At 39.5% G+C, this 21330-nt stretch overlaps 2 protein-coding genes across 4 annotated transcripts; both read right to left on the minus strand.

Moving 5' to 3' along the window:
• Positions 1 to 665: 665 nt before the first annotated feature.
• LOC311090839 (uncharacterized protein) lies at positions 666 to 4530 on the minus strand. Of its 2 annotated transcripts, none has more exons than XM_084126407.1 (4): positions 4285 to 4530; positions 3668 to 3829; positions 3252 to 3344; positions 666 to 2235 (listed from the first exon to the last, which is right to left on the minus strand). In XM_084126407.1, the coding sequence occupies exons 2-4, from the start codon at positions 3750 to 3752 to the stop codon at positions 1238 to 1240; spliced, it is 1176 nt and encodes a 391-aa protein (XP_083982533.1). In that variant the 5' UTR covers positions 3753 to 3829; positions 4285 to 4530; the 3' UTR covers positions 666 to 1237. The 2 variants fall into 2 exon arrangements, with proteins under 2 accessions (XP_083982533.1, XP_083982534.1); XM_084126408.1 differs by having other exon boundaries at positions 3668 to 3814; positions 4285 to 4517.
• A 3289-nt stretch (positions 4531 to 7819) lies between these two features.
• On the minus strand, positions 7820 to 20299 carry LOC311090852 (uncharacterized protein). 2 transcript variants are annotated; one of them, XM_084126432.1, is made up of 3 exons: positions 20163 to 20299; positions 9311 to 9559; positions 7820 to 8855 (listed from the first exon to the last, which is right to left on the minus strand). In XM_084126432.1, exons 2-3 carry the CDS (start codon positions 9393 to 9395, stop codon positions 7921 to 7923), a joined length of 1020 nt encoding a protein of 339 aa, XP_083982558.1. In that variant the 5' UTR covers positions 9396 to 9559; positions 20163 to 20299; the 3' UTR covers positions 7820 to 7920. The 2 variants fall into 2 exon arrangements, with proteins under 2 accessions (XP_083982558.1, XP_083982557.1); XM_084126431.1 differs by having other exon boundaries at positions 19986 to 20267.
• Between the last annotated feature and the right edge of the window lie 1031 nt (positions 20300 to 21330).

Raw genomic sequence — 21330 nt, forward strand, 5'->3', positions numbered from 1 at the left:
CAGACTAACCCCTCTAAATGTTGAAAATACCGTACGACCCCTTGAGAAACAATTACCGTCCGAATAGGGCTTAACTGGCAGTATGCTTTCACTGGCCTTCGAAAGAGCCCCGCAGACGGCGCCGTCTTTGATTTAGCACAAATATTTGCTGTATCGCTGCCATATTTTAAGCAAACTCTCCTCCACAATCATTCCTTTTAAATAGACTCCTATAAGCCTTTGCTGCCTAATGGTTTGCATGAAAACACTTGGATTAGTCTAATTGAACACTGTCTGGGTGTATTAACTTCATAATTATATCCGTACAGACTGAGATGTAAAGAAGTTTTTGCAGTGTTGGCCACCTGTTAACAGTGATAAGGTAAAGCTAAGTGTTGTCCAGACCAACCTTACGAATGTATGACTTACATCAGGTATACTTGGGTAGAAGTACGTTTCGGGAAACACGTATTAACGATAAGGTACAGCTTAAGGTATAACTTAAGAACGACGAAGCATTAAGGTTTCTGGAAATCCAGCCCTGATCAATCTCAGAATCTCAGAAATGTGACAAACATCTTAAAATATATCAATATTTTTCTAAATATTCACTCTTTTGAACTAAAAGCCTGAAAGAGTTGTTTTGTGCAGTCCAGTGACCACAAATAAAAGGGAGGCTTAGGGTTAGTACATGTTATTTTATGTGAAACAAAATCTCATTTGATATCTGTTAATAGTCATTGCTCACACATGACTGACAGTGGAAATGTGGAACATTTCTGACTGACATATAAATGAACAAATCAAACTAAAGCAAACGGGTAAATATGGAGCCCTACATCAAAATTGGGAAAAACAGAAGCTTTGGTACTTTATTGTTCTTCAGCAGTCAATAATGAAGAATAAAAATGACTCCAGCCTCTTTGTATGATACAAGATCTGATCATTTGATTGACAATAATCTTGTACATCCCAAACATATTTATCACAGTATTAAGATAGAATGATGAAAAACTCTTTAATGAGATTAAAACTTTAAAACTTATTTCTAATAATTACATGAACTATCAGAAAACAATATATTAAACAGTTAAATTATATTAATATATCTAATTCAAATAAGACCTATTTATCACACAATCCACCCTGACAGAAATAAACTAAAATGATTTTATTTACACTGTAAGAGTTGTCGACTGGTGAAGCTTCAACTCTTAAGTCTTTCTAGTTTTGACCAAACTCACAAAATTACATGAGTTTAACTTAAATGTTGCTCGCAACATTTTTTCATATGTGTGAGAAAGTTTGGTAAATGTCTGAAACTTTTCTCACACTGAGTGCACTGGTACGGCTTCTCTCCAGTATGAACTCGCTCATGTGATTTCAGTGTTCCAGACTGAGTGAAACTCTTGTCACAATATGAGCACTTGTAAGGTTTTTCTCCAGAATGAATTCTTTGGTGTCGTTTCAGTTCACCAGATGTAGTAAATCTCTTCCCACAGTCACAACACAAATGATCTCTCACTTCATTATGTGTTTTCTGGTGCCGTTTACAACTTTCCAGTCTTGAAAAACTCTTTCCACAGAGAGAACACATGTGAGGCTTCTCATCTGAATGAACTTTCAGGTGTTTTTTGAGATATGATGATGAATTAAAATCTTTACCGCACTGATCACAGTTGAATGGTTTTTCTCCAGAGTGAATGGGCAGATGAACACTGAGACCTGATGCATCTTTGAAACTCTTCTCACACTGAGTACAGCGGTACGGCTTCTCTCCAGTATGAACTCGCTCGTGCACTTTCAGGTGTGCAGACTGACTGAAACTCTTGTCGCAATATGAGCACTTGAAGGGTTTTTCTCCAGAATGAATTCTTTGGTGCAGTTTCAGATATTCAGATGTAGTAAAGGTCTTCCCACAGTCACACACATGATCTCTCACTTTATTATGTGTTTTCTGATGCAGTTTAAAATGATCCAGCCTTGAAAATCTCTTTTCACAGACAGAACACATGTGAGGTCTTTCATCTGAATGAACTTTCAGGTGCTTTTTGAGATTTGATGTCGAATTAAAACCTTTACCACACTGATCACAGTTGAATGGTTTTTCTCCAGAGTGAACGTGCAGATGATTCCCGAGACTTGATGCTTGAGAAAAACTCTTTCCACTGCAGATGTTCTTCGTTTTGGCTTTTTCTATTATAGTTTTGAAATCACAATGTTCTAGTTTATGTTCTTGCTTCACTTCCATCCAGTCTAAAACAAAATATTATGCGATTAAGATCAGTTCAATTGAATATGATTTAATAGTAGAAGGCAATAGAGATCAGGACATCAGGTATCTGTATAAAGTGTCATTTTCCATTAGGCAAAGGTTACTTCTGTCATTCTTATGTGTATTAATACAATCAAAATGTGCATGACAAAAGCTATGTAAGATCATTATCATTTAGATACACTTCTATATCTTAAATCTGTTTAACTTCAGTTTTAATGTTTCTCAGCAGTCAACAATGAAGAAATCACAACACAGGCTCATTGGAAAAACCTGGGGCAACATTTCTGCAAAACATGTTCCAATACATATCGCTGCAGTTTCGAACAGAAATGAACACTAGAGGCGGTAAAGCAGCAAACACTTTTATTATAAAATATGATTATGGCCAAATTATGCATTAATAAAGACTTATTTTCACACGGCTCCTTGCAAAATATTATATCATGACCTTAAAAACACTATTTACCGCAGTGCATAATTTGTATACGAATACATTTTGGAGTTTGCATTACATAACCAGCTCTTTGTGTTTTACTTTTCTGAGATACTAAGCTTTTTCAGAGGCTCAACTGATTTGTACTTGTGATCCTGAGATCTTGAGTACGAACAAAAAAGAGCTCAAAGACACCTAGAAAGAAGCTAAAATGGCATGTTTGCTTCAGCAACTGCATTTTTATGTCAACTTTGATTTTGTTAACACTATCAGGTAGGTTTAGGGTTTAGTAGGTGTATGCTATTTTAAAACATGATGGACATTAACCTTTTAGAGCCACTTACCGGACATTTCAATTCTGTACTGTGGCGATACGTACAAAAACCAACGTAATAAAACATTGCCAGAATCACGTTAATCTGTTTCGTATAAAACTGAACACGCTTTTAGCGCCACTCAATGGAACATGCACGATGCAACGGAATATCATTTTGCATAAATGTTACCACAGATACGTTTTCCCAATGAGCCTGGGCTGAAGAATCAAGAATGGACACCAACCTGTTTGTTGCTCAACATCTTCATGTTTTATTCTGGATGGTTCTGGATCACTCATGTCTTCAATCTCCTCTTTAATAAACTGACAAAGACAGTCTAAAACAAAATATTATGTGGTTAAGATCAGTTCAAGTGAACATGATTTAATAGTAGATTAATAAAGCATTAATAAAGACTTATTTTCATACGGCTCCTTGCAAAATATTATATCATGACCTTAAAAACACTATTTGCTTAGTTGGGGACATTTAACATTCAACATTATTATTGATCTGCCTTACTTAGGGTGGACGATGACACAATGTTCTTCAAGAAACATACTTTGTTGTATTATTTCATCAGTATCATTTTGCATAAATGTTACCACAGATACGGTTTCCCAATGATCCTGTGCTGAAGAATCAAGAATGGACACCAACCAGTTTGTTGCTCAGCATCTTCATATTTTATTCTGGATGGTTCTGGATCACTCATGTCTTCAATCTCCTCTTTAATAAACTCCATCTTTAACAGTCACACAGATTTCAGCTGCTACTCCTGGAGTTTGTAGGATGATGGGAATATTCCTAGTTACAACAGATCTGCCATATTAAAAAAAAGTAGTTACTAAATATATACCGAAATACTAATTATATGTAAATTAAGTGAACATGTGTTTTCTGTTGGAAATATGAAGTAGAAAGTTAGAAATTAGTTATATTTAAACCAAGGTTTAATTGTTGTCCAAAGTCTGACAGAAATAACAGAGCCATCAAGCATCTTTGTCTATAAAAGTTCCCTGTTTTCAGCTCATTCATTATAGTGATGTCTGAGATCTTCTGTAAAGTGGCACATGATTAAGCATATTTTATTGCTGTCGTCAACAACAGACTGAAACAGAGTCTGTGAAAAACTCTCTGCCAACATATTATCACACTCTAATTAATAGCCTAACCAGGACAAAAAACACATTTCATTACATTAACGTTAGTACTTAAACACGTAAACTCTGTAGCTGTTTAATGTTAAACTCTGTAATCCGCGAAACATCTCTCACCTTAAAACTGGAAATAGGCTAACTTATTTATCCGAAGAAAATAATCCACGTGTGTCCTTCATTCACGATCGCAAGATAACGTCATACACTAAAAAGCATATCAATGACTTCAGCTAAAAAAAAACACACATAAAAAGATCGCTCAGGTAAGAAGCAACCGAATCTTTATTTTCTTTCTTCTAACAAAACAGAATCGATAGCTCCTCTCAGCCACTCGCCGCCCTACATTCTTCTGCGCATGCTCACTACGCTCCGTGTCATTCTTCTTAAAGGGGCCGCATATTCCTCCGTAAATCACATAGGCTGCATCCGAAATCGGATGATTCCCTTCAATATATAGTAGAAAAACAGTATGTGAAAAAGAAGTATGTCTGAATCCACAGTACTCATAAAAGAGTAGGCAAATAAAGTACCCGGATGACCTATTACTTCTGGTGAGATTCAAAAGTGTGCATATGATGGACACTTTACTATTCCATGAGGCCATGCGATTGCGAGAGGATTTGTGAATGACAGTGAAGTGACATTATAATGACAACATGGGAAATGTAGTATGTCCAGATTACATGCATACTACACACATTCATACTCTATAGAACCTACTTTTTATAGCAGTCAAGGAGTAATTACTAATTACTTACTTATTCAAAATAAGAACTACTCAAGAGAGTATGCAATTTCGTACGCAGCCATACAGTGCCGGTGTGGTGACGAATCTGGTCCTCTTCGAAATCGGGTCTCCATTAGGACCCCAAGCGATCCAATTAGGTTAGGTGTGTTTGACATCGGCTGCAGCTGGATGAAACCGATCAGCGAGGGGGGCTAAAAATAGAGACCCGATTTCGAGGAGGACCCAATTTGTCACCACACCGGCACTGTATGGCTGACGTGAAGTTGGACTAGTGTTGTCAAAAGTGTCAAGTCGGTACCGCTGTTGAGCGGAATCGTAAACACCTCTGAATGGCCGTTGTGCTCATGCACTCATCAGATATGTCTGTGATTGGCTACAAGGATCAGCGCTTCAAAAACATGTTGTATATACATCAATGAAGCTCTTCACCGAGCGCAACTCACGGGGGCATTTGAAAGCAGGCGTCAAGTGGCGTAGGCGCTGTCTCAAGTCGAACAAAATTTCTAACCGGCAGGCACTTTATTAAATTTATTAAACTCACTTACATTAAATTACTTTTAATAGGCACTCTCCTACAGAATCATAATTATGTTATGATAATCATGTGATCATATACCATTGACATCTGTCAGCTTACAGTTAGCTTATGTACTACTAGAATAGCATACAAATACCTGATTAGCCTGATCACTTAGGTTATATGCACATTTGCACTTATCCTGCATTAATTCACAATCATCTTCAATGTAATTACGTGTTAAATTAAGTGTTAAATATCCAAATATTTCAGTTATAAAAAGAATGTAATGATGTTTGTTTATTCACTTAATAGGCTATTATTATTATTATTTAATTAATGAGCAACACTTGATCAATGCTTAAAAAACTTGTTGTCTTCACCAAGTGCTTACACAGATGCACACGGGGGCATTTGAAAGCAGGCCCGGATAAATTAGGGATCCGCTGATAGACAACGCTCCCGTGTGCATCTGTGTAAGCGCTCGGTGAAGACAACATGTTTTTGAAGCTTTGATCATTGTAGCTAGCCTGGGTGCCAGCCCGAACCCCGCCCACATTATTTTTTGGTCGGGAAGTTCGGTCTGGACTCGATCCGTTGAGGAGTAATTATACTCGGCTCCCAGAAGGCCGAGCCAATCAAATTGCCGGCAGGGCGGGCTTTAATCGATGATGGACAGATGAGCAACGGTAACATAATCAACCACGTCATCAAAGAGCGCTTGGGTTGAATTTGTTTACAACAAAGATGCATAGACAGTAAAAGAAAAGATGACTGCCTCTGGAGAATTTAGATATCACACTTATAAATAAGTCAGATAGAATAAATGCATATTTGGCGTGCTCTCCGAGGAGAGGGCGGGCTCGGTATTCGGCCCGAACCCAGGGTACTCCCCCCGTATTCCAGGGAGGCTGTGGAAGAACAAGCCGAGAGTGAGTGGAGGGATGCTGAAAACTGTCAAGGAATGTTAGGTGAGTTGACAGAGTGAATAAATATATGCTTCCTCTCATGCTGGTAACGTTAGGCATGGCAATCGTTTGATGACAAGTTGATTGGATTGATTATTTGAACGTGCTCCTCCCGAACTTTGTTTACGAAACATCATGTGTAGATTCCGCCATCGCGTCTGTTATAGAAGATATCGACAGCGCATTCATTTTAAAAGAGGAACAGAGAACCGCGATCAAGGCATTTGTCGATCGGAAACATGAATGAAAAACATACGTCACTTACTCCGTTGCTCTGATTGGTTGAAGGTCTATCCAATTGAGTGCAGAGGCATTTTCTTTCCTGGTTCGGTTGAAACACGCCCCATAATCAAAACTCAATGGAGCAGTATCAGACTCACATTCTGACTAGAATCTGAGTATGACGACGTCAGGCTACATTGTAGCCAATCAGAGACATGAACGCGTGAACGCAATGGCCAATCAGAGACATATATGTTGAGCGCGTAAACACAATGGCCAATCAGAGATATATATATTGAATGTGTGAACACAATGGCCAATCAGAGACATATATGTTGAGCGTGTGAACGCAATGGCCAATAAGAGACATATATGTTAAGCGAGTGAACACAATGGCCAATCAGAGTCATATATGTTGAGCGCATGAACACAATAGCCAATCAGAGACAGATATGTTGAGCGCAGGAACACAATGGCAAGTCAGAGACATATATGTTGAGCAGGTGAACTCAATAGCCAATCAGAGACATATATGTTGAGCGCGTGAACACAATGGCCAGTCAGAGGTGTTTAAGAATCCATTCAACAGCGCTTAAAATGCTAGAGGGAAATGCTGGTATCGTCACACTTTTAAAAATTTCAGTACCAGTATAGTTCCATACATAGTATTTTTTCCCCTACTATAGAAGTCAATGGGTACCGTCAACTGTCTGGTTACCAACGTTCTTTAAAATATCTTCTTTTGTGTTAAACAGAACTAAGAAACTCACACAGGTTTGGAACAGCATGAAGGAAAGTAAATGTTAACATTTTAATTTTTGGGTGAACTGTCCCTTTAAGTGTTCCTTAAAGTTCTTTTAACATTTAAAATTCTTTCCACACTGATGACATGTGAAAGAGTTTTTGGCTTCTGTTCTAGTTGTATATCAACTGTTTGTTTATTGTTTCATAATTTACAGCTTCTATAATTGTCTATCTACATCCACCAGATCTGGTGAACTGAAGATTTGTTACTTTATTGATCTTAAGCAATCAATAATGAAGGATAAAAATTAACTCCAACCTCTTTGTATGATACAAGACCTAATCATTTGATTGACAATAATACTGTACATCCCAAACATATTTATCACAGTACTGACAAAAAAACTAAAACTCATTTAAAAAAACTCATTAATGTGATTAAAACAATCAAGACAAGATATTTCTGTTTTATTTCTCATAATTGCATGTACTATCAGAAGACAATTTAGTACACTTAGTAAATAATAACAACTCTTCCCACACTGAGTACAGTATTACAGCTTTTCTCCAGTATGAAGTTGCACATGTGATTTCAGAGATTCTGACCTAGTGAAACTCTTGTCACAATATGAGCACTTGTAAGGTTTTTCTCCAGTATGAGTTCTTTGATGCCGTTTCAGACAGTCATCTCTAGTAAAGCTCATCCCACAGTCCAGACACACATGATCTCTCACTTCATTATGTGTTTTCTGGTGCACTTTAAAACTCTTCAGCCGTGACAAACTCTTTCCACAGAGGGAACATACATAAGGCTTCTCATCTGAATGAACTTTCTGGTGGTCTTTTAGATCTGATGACAAGGTAAAATATTTACCACACTGATCACAGTTAAATGGTTTTTCTCCAGAATGACGTAGCAGATGAACACTGAGACCTGATGCTTGAGAAAAACTCTTTCCACACTGAGTGCATGGATACGGTTTCTCTCCAGTGTGAATTCTTTGGTGCCGTTTCAGATGACTAGGTGTAGTAAAGCTCTTCCCACAGTCACAACACACATGATCTCTCACACCGGTATGCATTTTCTGGTGCAGTTTAAAACTGTCCAGCCTCGGAAAACTCTTTCCACAGAGAGAACACACATGAGGCTTCTCATCTGAATGAACTTTCAGGTGTTTTTTTAGATCTGATGACAAATTAAAATCTTTACCACACTGATCACAGTTAAATGGTTTTTCTCCAGAGTGAAGGCGGAGATGTTTACTGAGACCTGATGCTCGAGAAAAACTCTTTCCACACTGAGTGCATGTATACGGTTTCTCTCCAGTGTGAATTCTCATGTGTCTGTTAAGGTTTCCTTTTTTTGGGAAACTCTTTCCACACTGAGAGCAGGAGTGCAGCTTTTTGGCTTTTGTTCCTTGAGTTTTGAAGTCACAGTGTTTCGTTACGTAATTTAGTTTGTGTCGTTGCTCTTCCACTTTCTTCAGCTCTAAAATAAATGTATTAAGCAGTTAGAATCAGTTCAATGAGGTAAAATCTGAAAATGAAGAACACTTATTAGACAAAAACACTTAGTTAACATTAGTTAACTAATTTAGTTAACATGATCTAACAATAAACATGACTTCTACAGCAATAATTATATATTTTATTAACCAACATTAAAAAAGATACATTTATAAATAAATACTGTAATAAATGTATTGCTCATTGTTAGTTCATGTTAGTTAAATACATTAGCTAATGTTAACACATAAGACCTTGTTGTAAAATGTTACCAGAGTATCTTTAATGTGCAAAGGTCAGTTCTGCCATTTACTTGTTAATACGATTAAAACTGGGTTATGATCATTTAGATGCATTTTTCTATCATGTATCATCCACTGCTATTATTTCACAGCCACCAAAGCAGTCAACAATGAAGAATCAAGAATGGAAACCAACCTATTTGTTCCTCAGTATCTTCATGTTTTATTCTGGATGGTTCTGGATCACTCATGTCTTCAATCTCCACTTTAATAAACTCCATCTTTAACAGTCACACAGATTTCAGCTGCTACTCCTGGAGTTTGTCCCTCTCTTGTAGGATGATGGGAATATTCCCAGTATTTATTGGTGAATTGTTGTGGGAGGGGCTTCACTGCAGGTGTGAACTGTGATCACTGTGTGATACTGACGCCCACAGGACCAGATCTGGAAAAATCAAAGATAAGTTACTGAATTTATACTGGATTACTTTAACAGCAAACACATATGTTACCTTTAATGTAGTTCAAATATACAGTATTCTGATGGTCACATATTAGTAGCATATAAAACTTCTCGGTTATGTATGTAACCCTCGTTCCCCGCGGGAGGCAACAGAGACGACACTTTGGACTGACCGATGAATAGGAATCTCGCTAGAGAGGTTAGTCTCCTTCGAGTGTAACTAAACGAGCCAATGCACATTGGTATGCGATATTTGCATCTGCCGCTCCTCCTCGCAGCGCGGGTATAAATGAGCAGCAGGTGCATCGCATATCACGTTTTTCACTGAGGAGCCGAGCTAGTGACCTGGGTAGGGTTGCACCAGCCATTCGTAACTTCTTTCTTAAATTGGAATGTAAAGTCCACACTAGAGGCTTAGTAACTACTAGCTAGTTTGTAACTAACTCTGTACTTTATTCAGTTGCACTATTTGTTCGTAAGGCAGACCGTATCTAATAGGTCGTAAGCTCTCCGGAAAGTAATACGTAGTCGCATAATATGACGTTTACCCTAGATGATCCAATAGCAGCCTTCAGATACGTGAGCAGAAGTTTTGTTCATTCATTCTCACTTCTTTTACCAAACGTAATTAACGATAAAAATACATTTCCAACGCAAAAATATTTAGTAGTGCGTAAGTTGTAACTTAGTGCCCATTTACGTCAAAACTAGGCTAAGTTGTAACTTACGCACAGCTGATGCAACCGTCCCCTGGCTCCCCAGCGGTGGTACAGCAACTGTGGTGACGGGACGTACATACGTACATAATCGTGACGTTCCCTTTCAGTCAGTCACGTTCGACACCACGTCTTCATAGACAGAATTTTCAACTCCACTAACGGCAGAGGTTGAAAGTGGGACCTCTGCAATGCCATAAGCACCAGAGATAAATCCCAAGAGGGTACAGAATGAGGGCAAGGCAGATTTACCCTCTTCGCACCCCTCAGGAACCTGATGACCAGCTCGTGCTTTCCTAAGGACTTACCGTCAACTGCATTGTGATGTGCGGCAATAGCAGCAACATACATTCTGTGGGTGGAGGGAAACAGTCTTTGCTCCAACTCATCTTGGAGGAAGGAAAGCACAACACTGATCAGGCACTTTAGGGGATGTTCCAGTTGGGAAGAACACCACTCAACGACTATCACTGCTTAGGGTAGTCCACTTAAACCTCCACGTCCCGTTCAGAGACCAGAGGTCTGAATGCAGGTGCCGACTCTGAGAAAGCAGATCCTTCCTCAGAGGAATGCACCAGGGAGGGGCTGTCGTGAGGAGCATGAATTTAGGGAGCCAGGTCCGGTTGGGCCAATAGGGCGCAACTAGCAAGACCTGCTCCTCGTCCTCCCTGACTTTGCACAGTGTCTGTGTGAGAAGGCTCACCAGTGTGCCAGTGTATCCGTGCCGAGGGTCCCCTCGGTCCGGGAGTAAAACAACTTGCAATTTGTTGTGTCCGGAGAAGCAAACAGGTCCACCTGTGCTAGGGCTGCTCGATTATGGAAAAAAATCATAATCACGATTATTTTGGTCAGTATTGAAATCACGATTATGTAACACGATTATTTCACATGACTTTGGGAACGTGTTGCATTTATTAAAAAGACACGGTAACACTTTACAATAAGGTTAATTAGTTAACATTATTTAATGTATTAACTAACATGAACTAACAATGAGAAATACATTTGTTACAGTATTTATTAATCTTTTTTAATGTTAGTTAATAAAAATACAGCTGTTCATTGTTCATGTTAGTTCACAGTGCATTAACTAAATTAATGTTAAAAAATACAACCTTTCATTTTAATAACATATTAGTAAATGGTGAAATTAATATTATGAATAAATGCTGTAGAAGTATTGTTCATTATTATTTAATGTTAACTAAGGTAGTTAACTAATGCTAATTAATGAACCTTATTGTAAAGTGTTACCAAAGACACCTTTCAAGAATTCTTAAAAAAATCGAAATTTGAACATGATTGTACTTTTTGAACTATTAAAATAAATAATATATAACAGATAATACTTCAATGAGTATTTTAATAATTCCCGCAGGTCTACCACTTATAATGCGGATAATTCCCCCGCAAACATTGATTCACTTTAGCATGTAGATTGTATGAGTAGCCTAAATGAATCCACACAGATTATAAAATCAAATCATTTTAAAACTTTCTCCAAGATGCAATTTCACAAACCGCGTGAGTGTTCAGCGGTGCTGCATCTTCTCTCTCTCCGTCTCTCAAAATGGGTTGGACAAGGCAACCGTCGAAACTACACTCTCGCGTTTAGGAGTCGGGACTCGGGACATGATGGAATAGTCACTTGTACAATCGGGCCAGCATTGCATCGTAACTAAAGTTTATCATTTTCACTTCTTTTTAAGTTTTATCAGTTTAAACATTCAAGCTGAGAGAGTTTATGGCATCGGGAGGGGCGGATGTGCGCGTGCGCACGTCATTCAGAACACAAGACAAAATAAGAGTGTTCTTTCAAAACAGAACATGGCAAAATAATCGTTTTTACTCGATTATACTATTTTGGTGATCGTTGGGAGCAAAAATCGAAATCGAAATCGAAATTCAATTAATTGCACAGCCCTAACCTGTGCGGCTCCGAAGCGTCTCAAAATCAGCTGGACTGACTGAGGATGTTTTCGCCACTCTCCCAGAAGCACATGCTGTCGTGAGAGCTCATCGGAGAGCTCATTGCACGATTGAGCATGTCTGGGATGTGAATGGCCCGAAGCAACCTCAGATACTTCTGACTCCAAAGGAGGAGATAGCGGGCGAGTTGCCACATGTGGCGGGAGCATAGACCACCCTGAGGGTTGATGTACGCAACGGTCGTAGTGCTGTCCGTACGAACCAGTACGTGCTTGCCATGTAGCCGCACTTTGAAGCAGCCCAGCACAAGACGTACTGCTAGCAACTCGAGGCAGTTGATGTGCCAATGCAGTTGAGGACTCATCCAAATACTCGAAATTGCATGCCCGTAGTACATACGTGACCCCCCAGCCGCTGGCAGAGGCAGTCGGAAACTATTCAAGCAGTTCAACACTGACTGAGCACATTCCCCTGTGAGGCGTGCTGTCTGGTTGACCGAGTCCAGCTCCATACCGAAAAAAGGGATCCTATGCACAGAGTTTGCTCTTTTCCCAGTTGACCCGAAGTCCCAACTGGCTAAGCATGTCGTACAATTGCTCTTGCGACTGAGCCAGTATGAGCCAGTCGTCGAGGTAGTTGAGAATACGAATACTGCGTGCTCTCAGGGTAACAATGGTGGCCTCCGCGACTTTCATGAAGATGCGTTGGACTTTGTACCGATATGCCCGCCCCTTGAACGCAAAGCATAGGAACGATCTGTGTCGAGGGAGAATCAACACATGAAAGTATGTGTCCTTCAGGTCGATCGCTACAAACCAATCTTGGGGACGGATGCACCTGAAGATGCATTTCTGGGTTAGAATTTTAAACAGGAACTTGTGCAGGGCCTGATTCAAAACTGCTTTTCTTGGGTACAATTAAGTTAGGGCTGTAAAACCCTGACTTTATATTGGCTGGAGGAACCAGCTCTATCGCGTCCTTCGCCAGTAGGACTGTGATCTCCGCCAGTAAGACAGGAGCATCGCTGGCCAGCAAGGAGGTCAACTGGATGCCCCTGAAGACCGGGGGATGCCAGGCGAACTGAATCACATAGCCAAGTCTGATGGTATGGATGAGTCAGTGAGACAGTCTGATGAGCGCTTGCCAGGCTCCCAGAGACCGTGCAAGCAGGACCAACGGGACCACTTACGTACCCACAGTGGGGTAGCAAGGTGGAACGCAGGGACCTGACTTGGGAGGCACTGAGGCGGACAGAAGGCAGAGGGTGTGTGAGAAGGCTTGGTAGTGTCCTCAGGCCGCATGCTGCTGCCTGCTTGCTATAGAAGAGGGGGACGAGAGTGGCATGGCATAGCATCATACACTGTCATCCGCAAACTTTTGAGACCCAGAGATAGAGGAAGCTGCTCTTTTACTGAGAATTTGGGTAACACTGGCTGAGACGCATTAGATTCAACAAAAGATTCTCCACTTGACCCTCCTCCGGGGGAAGAGCAGCTGCGTCCAACTCCGGGTCACCCATCTCAAGAGTGGTGTTTCTCTGACCGGTTGGAGGATTTGACGGTGGCTGAAACGGGTGGCGCCGTCTTCCTGCGAAGATTTGATGTCACAGTAGACCTGGCTGTGGTGGAGTTTTGTTTTTGGTGACAAACAAACTGACGGGCAGCTCACGAGTGACTTTGGTAGCACGTCGGGGCAAGCTCTTGATTTGCCTAAGCCTGCTTCTGAACCGCGGAAAACTGCTGGGCACAGTTTTCTACAGATTTTGGCACTTTTGGAGTTCAAATTGGTGCCAACATGCTCCCATACTGCCAGTTTTTCCATGCACATCCAGGGAAAGGGGCATGAGGGCAGGGCAAGGTGTTTTGAGCTGCGCCCCCAGAGCAGCCCGGGAAAGTATGGCTGTCAAGTCTATGAACCTGATTCAGCATGATAACACACACCATTACAGTGAGAAGCTCAGCATCATCTTCATTTCCAGAACGCAACAGCCCTCTCCGATGCAGCGATCGACATTTGATCCTCCGCCGGAGACCCGAATGAAATGCTAGGTCCCCCCATGAGAAGGATCAGCAATCACATCCGGAAGCTGCCAGGTAGGGGAGACAGTGACTCAACGGCACCCGGCATGCTGAGCGCTCAACCCCTTACGAGAAAGATCATGAACCACCCACGAACGCAATAGTACTCTATATAGAGCATATAGTGCTCTATATCTCTCTGTGGTCAAATTTTAATATGAATTTGTATGTATAATGAGTGTGTTGCAGATCTCAATGGGGGTTTCATGAGAATTTAATGAAATGGGGTGCTGGAGTTTATGATTTAAAAAATCATCAGGTGGCACTGTGTATCGGGGAATATGAATTAATTCAAATCTGCTTCTTCAATTCACTTTTCTCTTTTCTTATGGGGAGGGGGGTATCAGGATGTAGTTAACCCGGCTGCTTGCTTAACGTTGGGTAGCATGGACCCACAGCTTTGAGGGGGATCTACCATTTCTTGCAGCAGCCTTTCCTTTGTTTGTTATTTTTGACTAAGCTGTCTATGTATATTTCAGGCCTGGTGCCAATAAATGCTGGTTGAAGTTTAACCACATCGAGGGCCTTTCTCAATACCAACCAGCAAACTTCGGACTTGCGGTTACTTAGTCCGGTAATTCTGCAAATGGAACAGCACTGTTCTTGTTCGCGTCACTCAGCTCGCTCTGGCTACTGCGGTTATCTTCTAAGACTGGAAAAACTGGAAGAACTGGAAGAGAGGGCAACTCTCTGAGATAACAAAGGAAATTAACATTTGAACTCTCGCTTGTGAAGTTAGCATCACCATTTGAGACGCAAGTCTCACCTCAATACATCTTCTCTTCCCACACTCCTTCTCTCTCATCCTGAGATCACCAACATTCACCCAAAAATCTATATGGTTTAATGTTAATAATTATCATACAGAATTATGTTTGGGATCATTTGAAATGTCTCATTTCCAAAGAAGTAAACCAAAAGGTAATAAAGTTCTTAAGAGTTTAGAGATATCTTGCACACAGAGGAGGGTGTGTCTTCCAGGCAAATGGCATCCGTCTCCCAAAAGGTGTAAACTCTGAATGCAAATTCCCATTGTTAGTAAATGTTTCCATGTGAAAGAAGCTTATGTCTATATAAAGAAATGCAACAAGAGGCTTAGGGCGATTCTGTACCTCAGATCAGCCCATAATGTTGAAGGACCTCAAAGACTTCAGCATTATGTATTTTCTAAATGTCGGGTTTAGCCTACATCTTTTACTCTTTATCTCTGAGCATTCATTGTTATTGTATTGATTATCTTTGAACTGATTATGAAATTGGCATGATAAATGTACCTGATATAATAAATTGTTACATTTGATTTTATTCTGAATTACTCTGAAATTATTTTCTCAAGTAGATTAAGTGAAGTCTTATGTTTCCGCAAATCTGTGTACAGGGTTACATCTAGTACATACTAGATCCCAGTTTAAATGGAGCGTGAGGCACATCTGGTGCGATTCTAGATTCCTGGCTAACTGTGTGATTTTAACTAAGTTGTTATGCAGTTGCAAATAGGGGGCTAGATAAAAACTATTAAGGTAATAGCAAGCGTTAAAGCAGCATTAATCTTAATGTACTAGTCATTAGGCTTGGCGCGATAGTCGGTGTTACCGGTGTTACACGGTGTTCAGTCGCAACACCGGTTTCATCACTTGCCCACCGCAGCACCGCAAAAAAAATTTTTTAAAGCAATTACGCAGTATCCGTATTTTCTGTCACCCGTTGACTAGCGTTGTATGACAAAACGTGCGTTTTGTCAAACAAGCGTGACAAAACAAGAGACCGCGCTGTAAGTCCTGCCTATTACACACACACACACACACGAAAAAGACGCGCGTCAGTATCGAGTTCTCTTTTCGGCCTTGAACAAGGATTGGTATACCGGTAGCCTAATAATCATGAATGCACTCTCTTGTGTGCATGAATGAATCTTTTAACACATCTCCGGCGAACTTTTCACACAAAAGAAAAACTCTTCATAAAGCGCAGTGTAATTCATGTGGCGTTTCCTGTTGGAACGAGGTTGTTCGTTAAAGGAGAAGTTCACTTTCAAAAAAACTTTTGCTGATAATTTACTCACCCCCATGTCATCCAAGATGTCCATGTCTTTCTTTCTTCAGTCGCAAAGAAATTAAGGTTTTTGATGAAAACATTCCAGGATTTCCCCCCATGTAATGGATTCTATTGGGACCCAAACGGTAGAAGGTCCAAATGACAGTTTAAGTGCAGCTTCAAAGGGCTTTAAACGATACCAGATGATGAATAAGGGTCTTATCTAGCGAAACGATCGGTCATTTCCAAAATAAATAAAAAAGTTTAAGTTTTATAAGCACAAATGTTCGCCTTGCTCTGTTCTGTGATGCGCGTTCGTGACGTCACGTAATACGCAATTACGTTGAAAAGGTCACGCTTGAAAAATTTCTGTCCTGAAGAAAATGTTCTTTTTGGCTTTTTAATATTAAAACACCCAGGATACGCACACGAAATGGGCATTTTAAACGATAAACTGACACAAATACATTTGAAAATGTGTATATGGTCCTCCTTCTGCACATTTGTAAACACGTCAAGCGTGACCTTTTCAACGTAATTGCGTATTACGTGACGTCACGAACGCGCATCACAGAACAGAGCAAGGCGAGCGTTTGTGCTTATAAAACTTAAACTTTTTTATTTATTTTGGAAATGACCGATCGTTTCGCTAGATAAGACCCTTATTCATCGTCTGGTATCGTTTAAAGCCCTTTGAAGCTGCACTTAAACTGTCATTTGGACCTTCTACCGTTTGGGTCCCAATAGAATCCATTACATGGGGGGAAATCCTGGAATGTTTTCATCAAAAACCTTAATTTCTTTGCGACTGAAGAAAGAAAGACATGGACATCTTGGATGACATGGGGGTGAGTAAATTATCAGCAAAAGTTTTTTTGAAAGTGAACTTCTCCTTTAAATTCACACGAGCTCTAAACGAATGCGAGACTGCAGCGATTAGTCAAAATTTATTAATGAAACAAAATCAGAGGGAATAGTTTCTTTAATGTATTTTTTCTTTTATGTTTTAACGGTTGGCCGGTCACACGGCTTTCATAGTTTACAGTTAGGCTAGTGCGGAGACCAGGGCCGGGTTTCCCGATAACGATGTATCTAAGCTCTTAAGAGCGTTCTCTATGTGCAAGGTTACGCTCGTCACACACCGCAATTCCACGCGCGTTTCCCAAAAATGCACGAGAACGCGTACCTGCTACTTAAAGAGTCGCTGTCCATTCGCGAAGTGCTGAAACGTAACCTTACATGGTGTATTCTTATTCTTTTTAATAAACGTTTTATGTTTAATATAAGCGTTTGCGTTTTTCAAGAATAATAACGAACCCACCATTCAAACACTATGGTTGGATCCAAAATCGCGCCCTATACCCTTAAATAGGGCGTTATTGTTCTCAACATGATCTCAAGCAGTGAAAAATAGAGGACACTGACAACGCGCTGAAAGACAGGACCAAGCAGGTAATATTTAATATGAAACAAAGTCTCAACTTTCAAATTTGGTCAGTCAAACAAATATAAAATAGGCCTACCATTTTTTGGCTCTTTAATGTGTTGTGACAGATTGCCTCAGTTAAAGCCAAGTTCAAATCCACCGAAGTTAATCAATAACTCTTCTGACTGCTTTGTCGCACAAAAATGGTGGAATTTGATTGGTCAGATCGCATGTCAATCAAACTCAATACGAATGATGAATTGACGCCATGTAAAAAAAAAATTACATCACTCTATACCCCCCACCCCCACGATGAAACCGGTAATACCGGTGTTGTCACAAGTCGATTAACCGGTGGGAGAATATTATCACCGTCACATCTCTACTAGTCATAACCTCTGGTTATTGTTTGGGCTTTAACTAAGTTGTTATATGGGCGACTGTAGGGGGCTACTTGGGTACTTTTTGACAATAGCAAGCGTATGCAGCATTATTGAATCACTTTAGCCATAATCTCTGGTTATCTATCAGACTGGTGAGTTTGTGACCGCGAGATCCGCGCAAATGGCCGGCGCGAGACTCTCTGGGCGACATAGCTTCCTAATGAACGAGTAAAATATAAAGTAAAGAGTAAAATAAAACACTCTAACCTAAATTTGAGGTTGTGATAAAATTGAGTCAGATAAAAGCTTAAATGGAATTAAGTAGACCTTCACCTGTTCTATCGGAAACCTCCATTTGGCCGATTTAGATGGGCTTACAATCTCTTTATGTAAATTAATGTATATATATATTTATCAACAATAAAACAAAATATGTTATAACACACCACTCTGTCTCTTTTCATTTTCATTTTAAAAATATTAAACATATTAATATGTGCTTCAGGCAATATGTGCACATGAACTCCTGATGATTTTCACTGTAATAAAATGAAATATGACATAGAAACACAACCCTGTCTCTTTTTGTTAAATATCAGTTTTAATGAATAGCCATTATGAAAGTATACAATAAGATATACAATAAGAAATAAAGACAAGCAAACAAGTCAGCGCTCTAATAGGCCACAACGGCCTATTAAATAGCCTAAATATATAAAGTTATGAAACTTCACTTTACCCTCAGCCAAAATGATTTGCCAGGGAACAAATTATAGATTTATGAGACCAAAGACCACTCATTAAATACACACAAGATGAATTATATCTCATGTTTAACCACTAGACTAGAGACAATAGAGCCAGCAGCAGACGTCAGAAGGACTAGCCGAGGAAAGGCTTTTCTCTGCGGGTACCTGAACGCCCAGTGATCAACTGGATCTCACAACTCCGAAAAACTCAGATCAAATTTTCAAATAGGCACTATAAATAAACCACAGATTTGAGCTTTAAACAACTAGCCTACCTTCTCGACTGAAAAAATCTTAAAACTACATTTCGTGAAAAAATAGCAGTAGTATTTTTTTCTACTGTTCAAAACTACTAGCATTAATTACGCGGGTTTACTCCGACGCTATTGACGCTTGCTGGTTGGAGCGAGATGCATTCTGGGATACCTGGCTGTCTCAAGTCCACTCGACACAGGTCACCTCTCGATGCATCCTCTGTAAAAGGGTCGGATCAGGAACACATCCGGGGATTTGAACAGTACTTGGCTAGATGTGAACTTTGAATTGGAACTGTACTTGGGCAGCGACTGATGACGTTTCACAAGTCCACAAGAACACAAGCACAGACAAGAACGCATATTGAGAAGCAGCCCGAGAGTTGTCATGACTAAACTGAAGCTTTCTTTTTGGTGAATTGTTGTGAGGGATACCAGATCTGCCAAATTCAAGGTTACTGAGTTTATATTGCAATACTTAAATAATTACGCTTCTTAAATTAAATGACCATATAATGCTTTATTTTAGAAATATAGAGCATTTTGATATGGTTATAAGTAGCATTTAAAATGGCTCTATAGGAAGGTTGTTCATTTTTATAACAATACAGATTTTATAAGAGTGAAATAAGACACAGTTTAAATTCTTCAATTAATATATGAATTTAACAGAAATCTAACAAAGATAACAGATATCATGCACGATGTACAGACTGAATAGTGGCTTATCAAAATTAATGACTATATTTTAATTATCTGTATGTTACACTACAAACAATGTAGCTACATTTAGGCAAGGCAAACGTAAATTCTTACATTATAAATGGAACATCTCTGACCTGCAGACTGGAAATATACGGCATCCGGAAAAAATATTTCACATTTTGCTCTTCATTCACGGTCGTTAACAGCGTCACTTTTAGCTTTAACTGGTAAAGTTTCAGCGCTCGTCTCGTCTCAGGCGCTTCTCTCTTTTTTATTGCATTAACAATAACATTAACATAACATGCACTTACAGGGGATCACAGTGTATTCGACTGTTGCGATCTTAATAGCGTCAAAGGAAACAACAAAAAGAAGAAAAAAGAGAGAGATGAAACAAAACAAAACTCTAGCGCTTCTCTCTTCTGCGCATGCTCATTGCGCGCGGTGTAATGTTTCTTAAAGGGGCCGCATTCAGTATCAGTAAATCTCCGCACTGTTATGAAGCAAATACACTATCATAATAATTAATAATACACAATAATAAATATAATATATGGATTCAACATTCTGTTTCCTTCACTCCATAACAGTTACAGTATTATTTTTCTACATCATGTCTCCCTTGCATAAGCCTAAATATAGGGTCTTCTTTTGAATACATGCATAGATATCTACAGCAGTGGCGAGGCCAGAAACTTTAAAGTGAGCAGATCGAATCTTGGTAAAATAGGTTGGACCTCAATGTTAAATGTGATTTATTATCAGCCAACAGTTTCATGAAAACAACAAAATCCATTTATAAATAAAATAGCCAGTGAACCGAATAAGAACAAACACGAAGGTAAATAATCATAGGAGGTGTGTGTGTAAGGCTGGACAAGACTTCTCACTCAAACCACTGCCTGCTGAAGCTTTTGATTGCTTTTAGAGAGAAAAACTGCTCATAACTGCTGGTCTAGGATCAGTTTTCTCCATAATAATAGCATTCTGGCGATTGTCTCAGCCTGTTGACACTAATGACCTCACCATAATTAATGAGGTGTAAACAGGGAACTAGACCGTATTCAGAGCAGCGCCATGACAGGTATGAAAGCGAGGCTATGAGGGATGGACTGTGTTTTAGACAGTTTTTTCAATGGAGTCCGCTGTAAAAAGCTTTATAAAGCTCCTAGATCACTTATAATTTTCCACAGCTTATATTGTCTGGAGTTTTTTGTCTACTGAAATCATTTGGAAAGATATATTCGCAGTGTTTTGTCAACAGAACGATCCAAAAACACATTATATAACAGCGCACTGAAGAGATGCATGTCTATCCCTCACAGCCTCGCTTTCATTCCTGTTAAAAAAAACATGGTGCTGATGTGAATAAGATCTAATATGCTTTTTCAAATATTACCTTTCAGACAATGTGTTATAGTTGTTTGTGAATGTAAAAGGTAAAAGATCGACGTGTCATTGATAATAAAGATATTGTCT

This window comes from Abramis brama, assembly GCF_963993115.1.
Source record: "Abramis brama genome assembly, chromosome: 10".
Classification (NCBI taxonomy): Eukaryota; Metazoa; Chordata; class Actinopteri; order Cypriniformes; family Leuciscidae; genus Abramis; species Abramis brama.